Source organism: Merops nubicus, unplaced genomic scaffold (assembly GCF_000691845.1).
Source record: "Merops nubicus isolate BGI_N331 unplaced genomic scaffold, ASM69184v1 Scaffold48757, whole genome shotgun sequence".
NCBI lineage: Eukaryota > Metazoa > Chordata > Aves > Coraciiformes > Meropidae > Merops > Merops nubicus.
This window is the reverse complement of record NW_008621899.1, coordinates 1,495-8,294: the sequence shown is the minus strand read 5'-3', so window position 1 is coordinate 8,294 and position 6,800 is coordinate 1,495. Positions and strand designations below refer to the sequence as shown.

Sequence of the window (6,800 nt, the reverse complement as noted above, 5' to 3'; positions counted from 1 at the left end):
GCATTAGCAGCCCAGAGCAGGCGGCTCGGGCGCCCAGCACCAGCCTCACGCCAGGCTCCGCGGTTTCAGTGCTTTGTCCTTGGCACACAGCCGTTCACCCACGTTTTAAACAACCTAAAAAACTAGATCCTGCTCTTCATTTTCTTCCCGTGAGGTTACGGTGAGGAACTCGATGTCATCTGAGCAGGACAATTAAACCTCTGATGAAACGTGAGCCAGGCAATAGATAGGGGATGACTTTCTGCAGAGGCAAGCATCGCCGCACCCCAGCGCAATGAAGCTGTTACTTGCAGCCGTTTCAGGATGTTGTCACAGAAAAATATATTTTTGCGCTTGATTTTTAATCGTATAGATTAATTTCTGGAGTTTCAAAATACAGTTGTTGATGGATATCGAAATGCCTGCTATTCATTTGTGGATTTTGGAGCATAAGAAAAAAAATGGGAAAAGCGCCTGATTGCTGCAGAGAGGCCTTGGAGATGATTCCTTAAAACCACGAGGATGCCTGGCTGTTTTAAAAAGACTTTATTTGCCTTGGCTTCTCTAATAAGTTTTGTGTCTTTTATCTTGATTGTTGTTGCAATGGGGACCCCAAAGTGGATGACTGGAAAGATCCTTTGCAAAACGGGAGCTGACTTGGTCAATGCCACAGATCCAGAGCTGGTCAAGTTCATTGGAGGAATTTACTACGGACTCTTTCGGGGAGGCAAAATACGCCAGTGTGGGTTGGGCGGGCGGCGTTCCAAATTCACAAGTAAGTACAGTTCTGGTTGAATCTTCAGTCTGATGTCTGGTTCAGCTTTAAAAGCATTCTGTTCTTTTTGTTTACAGAGCTTATAGAATGCAAATTATTATTATTATTATTATTAATTTATACTTGTCGCTGATTTGTGGACTTTATGCTTTGGGTTTTGAGTGTGACTTTAATTTCAGGATAGCTTTTTTCTTCCAGTTATGTTCTGTAATCAAACCAGGAAAAAAGTCCCTAGGGCTAAATTGAATGTTTCCTTTTAGTCTTGTGAAGGGAGTAAAAGTCATTTGGAGATGGCCCTGTAAATCCCACTCTTCCCTTGACTTATTTAGCTGGCCACATTTCTGTATTTCTTTAGCAGTTCTAATGCACATGTCACCTATAGCTTATACTCATAACTTTGTTCACATGTTGGGGAAATTTTTACTTTCTTTTCTGGTAACTTTGAAGAGAAAAAAATCACCAAACTCTTTAAAAATGTAGAAACTCTTATAAATATTTTCCTTTTAACTTAAAAGATTTTCTTGAGGTCTCAAAAGCACTCAGATGTTGATCTGCACTTTGGATTATTTACAGTTTTCACTCACCCTGTGTTCTAGTAAAAATTATGTTTTGCACTGAAGATCTTTAGTTCAGTGTGCAGATCCACTGCCACTTAAATCAGTTTGAGTAGAAGCTGCTGCAGTGTCCCCCTCTCTGTGGCCCACAGCACTGCTGTCCTGCCCCATCTTTTGCAATGGCTCTGGTAATTGTTGTGGTGAGGTGGTTCAGGAAGTTAAGCTGGCCAAAAAATTAACCTATCAAACAAAAATTACTTTCCCATAGGATCATGACTGACTATAAAACTGCACGGGCACCACTATAAAAACTTGAAGGTAGGCAGGACAACGGGATTTCAGAGGGAATGGAGAAGAGAACCTGAGCAATCTCAGTTTAGAACAGCATTACCAGTTGCTAAGCTGTGATGAATTTTAACTAATTGGTTTTACAATAACCAAGTCTTACTCAAACTCTGACTGCAGCTGCAACTTCATGACATGGACACAGCAGTCCTGCTCAAATGCTTTGTCTAATGAGTTTGAATGGCTGGCAGACTGGCCACCAGATCAAACTTCTTCCAACTCTACTCCTCTTCAGGGTATTTAGAAATATTCCCAGTTCTTTCACACTATCCTAGCTGAGGGAATGAGGAAAAAAGTAGCCAAATCTTCTTTAAAGCTCTATACAACTTTCTGGCCTCTTCAGTAAACTTTCTGATCAATTACTATGTAACCTAAGAGGAAGGCTTAGTGTTCTAACATCACTCTGGACTGCATCCGTATGTACTTTGAGGGCATGATCTTATACTCCTTAGACAAATAAAGCTCTCACTGAAGCTAGTGAGAATTCTTAGAACTGTAAAATCGAGCCATTAAATGCAGTGGGCACAGCCGTGCATTTAGGTAAACAAGCATCCCAGAGATTTTCCCCTTTTATCTCCAAGCATTCTGACCTCACTGGGGAGCAATACATGAGAGCCTTCCCTTGGGGCAGGCATTAGGCACAGGCAGCACAGAGCACGGCAGAAAGCTCAGACCTCTTTCACTGAAGTAGCTCTGACACTTTGGAATTCTGAATCACAGCATATGGTTATTGGTACTTCCCTGTCACGGGGTTACCTAACAGTCCTTAGGGTGGTTTTACAGCTGGCACACTCTCTTTTGACTAGGACAGTGACAGCATGATGCAATTGCTGTAACAGTTGCCCAGTGCTATTTTATAGACTCCTCAAGGTGTTTCATCTGGCCTCCAGCTGCTGCTTCTGGAGGGCTCCCATACCTAGTGCAGCATGGATGTTAGATCCAAGTGATTCTCATTTAATGACCTATTCTTGTTGTCGGAGACTCTTCTGTAGCTCCCATGTACACTAAGCCAAACTACAACCCCAGAATGAGCTACTGAAAAGGTAGAAATGTTGAATCTTGAATTTTTGTATAAAGTTTGCACAGTATGAAGTTTTCTGCATAACCTGCTAGAATTCTGTCACAATGACCAGATAGTACACCTGATAGTCACTGTGACATCTACCAATTATTGCTGCCTAGTTTTTATGTGGCTCCTTTGGATTTTTTTTTTTTCAGTTATGCACCACAGGAAGCAATCTATCTATTTGTTTCAAAATAATGTACCTTCTTTTTAGTAACTTTTTAGTAATTAAGCAGTTAGTTCTTAAAAAAAAAAATGTATGTGTGCAGTGCTATGCTACCTGAAGGGCTCTTCTTGACCATCTTGTATTTTAGGGTTCTTCTTGATCAGCTTCTTCTCTATTTCTCGTCAGTCAGCACGTCACCTACAATTTCCTACTCACATTTCTTCTGAGTGTTGCTAAAGGGCTGCAGGAAAAACTGAATACTCTGGTGCTCCACACTTCCCTGCTGCTGGCCAGTCTGGCCCTCCAACGAAGTAACTCTATCTGTGAAGACAAAACCAAGAAAGTTACTGTTTTTTAGAGACAGGCAAGTGACAGGCTGCTGACAAAGGGCTCATGCCTATAGCAAAGCCCACCTGACTGCAAGACTTTACAAGCTTCCTACAGATGTAACTACAACTGTCAGATACCCAGCAGAGCATAAGGGGGCCATAAACTCTAGATGAGAAACCAAGAAGGGAATCTGAAAGTGGAAACCTGTGGGATTAGGAAGTATGAAATCAGAGTAGATCTCACTGGAGCTGCTATTAAAGAGAGGACGAGAGAGAAAGAAGAAGAACATGATAAAATAAACACAGAAAAGAGTGTTACTATTTTAGGCAGCAAGGGGCTGGACAAGGAAACTGGTACAACCAGGCTTCAAAGCGATGTGATTAGAAGTATGGTACAAAACACGCTTGGGATAGAGTGCTGGGGTGAAAAAGAGACTAAAAAGAATGCAGCAGATGATACAGCAGCAGAGCAAAGACACAAATAGATAAACAAAACAGGACTTAAGCCTGAATCCTCATTCACAGACCCTGTGTGAAGGATTATTCCTGCAGCAGAAGACCTTTGGTTTGTCTGATGTAGTGACAAGTAAAGCATGATGAGATGTGTGTGACTACCTGAAGTGATGGCCTCTGCAGAAATTAATCTTCTTTAAGTTTCTAGCACCAGCACAGTGTGATGTTTACTGTTGTCAAGTAGAAATACACATTGAACAGATGATTGTTTTTCTTTACAGTTTTCCCACACATGGTGAAAAAGCTGAATACAGGCCTGCACGTGATGATTATAATGTTCCTCTGTGTGGCTATTTTCTTTTCCCTGGTCAGTTTTGGATTCTGCATTCTTAATGCAATAAAAGTTCCTTACCGAGCTATTAAAGGTCCAGGAGGAGTATGCCTTTGGAACTTCCTTGCAGGTAAAATCATCTACCAGTATTTTTCACCAGTCACATTCACACAAAATGTTAAAAGTGCCTTCTCTTGCCTTACTAAATAACTCCTCAACGTAAATACTTGTGAATAAAATGAAGCTAGCTGTGAATTCTCATCTATCAAAATAGAACTGCTGGCTTATTGTGCCTAGTCAGCTTTACAGGAGCTATGAATGCCAGTCTTAAGGCTCTGTATCACTGGCAGAAGGATTTTGGGCAAACACTGGTATAATGTTTGTCCATAAAATAAAGATGAAGCATTTTGAAGGTGTTTGAGCCATGCCTAAGTCTGTCCCTACTCTGTATAAGGCTCGCTGTTCTGCTCAATAAGCCTTCTGAAGCACAAATAAAATGTCTGTCCTGTTTTGACAACAACAGTGAATGCTTCCTTCATTTTGTTGCAGGTGGATTTGCAGTACTTGCAGTCACCGGCTTTATGGCTGCTGTGAAACTTCATCACCTCACAGAAAGAATTGCCAATTTTCGGGAAAATGTCTTTCAATTCGTTATCTTAGAAGAACAGTTTGAAGATTGTTTTTGGCTCTGTGTGGCAAGCGCCACAGCACATGCAGCAAATTTGCTGTTAATAGCCATTAGTGGGATTCATTTCCCTAAAATTAAGACTAAAACAGAAGAAGCAAATGTTACAGCAGAAGATATCATGTACTAATAAATCGACACAAAACTACTTTGGTCAAGTGAACTGTCATGATAGAAGCAGCTTCTTGGCTCTTCAGCTTTTGATTTGGATGGATGATTTTGGTATAAACACGACCAAAGACTAGCAATTAACATGTGAGAAAGTGGGAGAAACAAATGCTACAAATATCATTATTCTCAAAACTGACCAATATCTGCAGTGAATATAGGCAGTTTTTAGAAAACTTGCATTTTGGGATATTTTAGAAAGCTAAGGTGAAACATGATTTCATTGAGGCCACATGTGTTCTTTGTTTAGGAAGAAAATAAGTGTGTCACAAATCTTTGATACTATAAGGTTATTTCAAAACAGAATGAATGGACATCTGCCAATTATCTTCACAGAATGATCTGGATAATGTTGAGAGGGACATATTAGGATAGTGTTTGATAATGTTACACTGCACTGAAAAAGAAAACTTAATCATCTGTGAGGTTAAAGTTAAGCGGAAGCACAGGCTAAGTAGGTGTGGAATGTTTTTAAAACAGAAATTATCAAAAACCACAAAGATAGGAGAAAAGTGACGTTTATGGGATGCTAGTAGACTATGAAAAAAATATTAGCTGCAAGATGAAAGTTTCATTGCAGCTTCTGGAAGCAACGGGATTTTAGATAACCTGGAAAATAATAATCTGACAGATTATTCAGTCTTCAAAACCCTGTAAATTCCTATGTCTATCCAAACTCAAGTAAAGGTGATGTATGATGAAACAGTATTAAAATGAATAAAAATGGTTAAATGCATGGAAAAGTTACTTTGTTAGAAAGTACCATGACTTTGACAGGCATTCAGCCAGTTCTTGGATCATGAGTAATGAATATTTCAGATAAAAGAATATAACATTAAGCATGTCATTTTTAGATTTTGGCTACTGTAGTAAATGTATACTAACTTTTTAGTAGTAGAACCTACATATAACTGAAGAATGACTTTGAATGAATTAAAGAAGTTGTCATCTAAATTAAAGAAATTATTTTTCAGTCAGCTACTCTTCTTCAGACCACTAGACTGTATAACTCTTCTTGTGAAAAGCTCTTTGAAAAAAATAGTAACTTTTTTAGAAAAGGAATGAAAATAATAGTACTGTTTTAAGAAAAGTCATTCCAAGTGTTCTAAGAGCACATCAGGGCATCCAAAAATTCCTTATTTTTTATTGGAAAAGACCCCTTCACAAAAGTAGTATTGTACAGGTCAAGTATTTTCAGAAGTGCCCTAAGCCATATTTTATGTATCCAGATTACTAGCTTTATCTCTGAAGTGTGCAGAACACTCAGTAAAGAAAGCTTCTAGAAATACTGATATTCAACATGTTTGCTGATTTTAGATATTTAAATGCAGAATTATAACCCTGGTTTTGGCCTTGCAAGTTTAGCAGGATGGAGTAAAACAGAAATCTGTGAGGGTACTTCTGCAACAGGCCCTAATAATCTGTCTTCTTCAAGACAGTGTTAGCCACTTTTTTTTTAGGAGCACTAAAATTTTTTATAGAAGTCCCATAAAATTTTAAAAGACAGCTGGAAAGTTTTGATGAGTCTAGAGCATTGTTATAATTTTCACAGAAAGGAAACTCAATAAGGCAGAAAAAGTTAATTCCTAATTTATACCACCCACTTACTTCCCCATTTCTCTAATTTTACTGGTGCTTTCACTCAGGTTTTTGATTTCTTGCCTTGTATCTATTCAGCAATGAAGCATACTCTGCAGTAACAGCCCAAAAGAGTTATCACAGCAGATGTATGAAGTGTTGTGGGATATTGTAGCTACAATATGTTAAATGACCGAAGGAGTTAAATAACCAAATAACATTATCACCCCATGACTCTTTTGTGCCTTGTGAGGAAACAGTGCTGCTTTCAGTTCTCCTTAGAGTGAACAGAGGTGTTACCATGCATGAATTAAACTGAACCAAACAGATACGAGGCTAAAGGGACCTTTCAGCTGCACAGGCTGTCTCAGTTT

The 6,800-nt window shown here is 39.0% G+C and overlaps 1 protein-coding gene across 1 annotated transcript; it reads left to right on the top strand.

Annotated features, from left to right (window-relative positions):
* Positions 1–501: 501 nt before the first annotated feature.
* On the top strand, positions 502–4,810 carry CLRN2 (clarin 2). Its single transcript, XM_008944602.1, has 3 exons — positions 502–754; positions 3,946–4,125; positions 4,545–4,810. The coding sequence occupies exons 1-3, from the start codon at positions 502–504 to the stop codon at positions 4,808–4,810; spliced, it is 699 nt and encodes a 232-aa protein (XP_008942850.1).
* Positions 4,811–6,800: the final 1,990 nt, after the last annotated feature.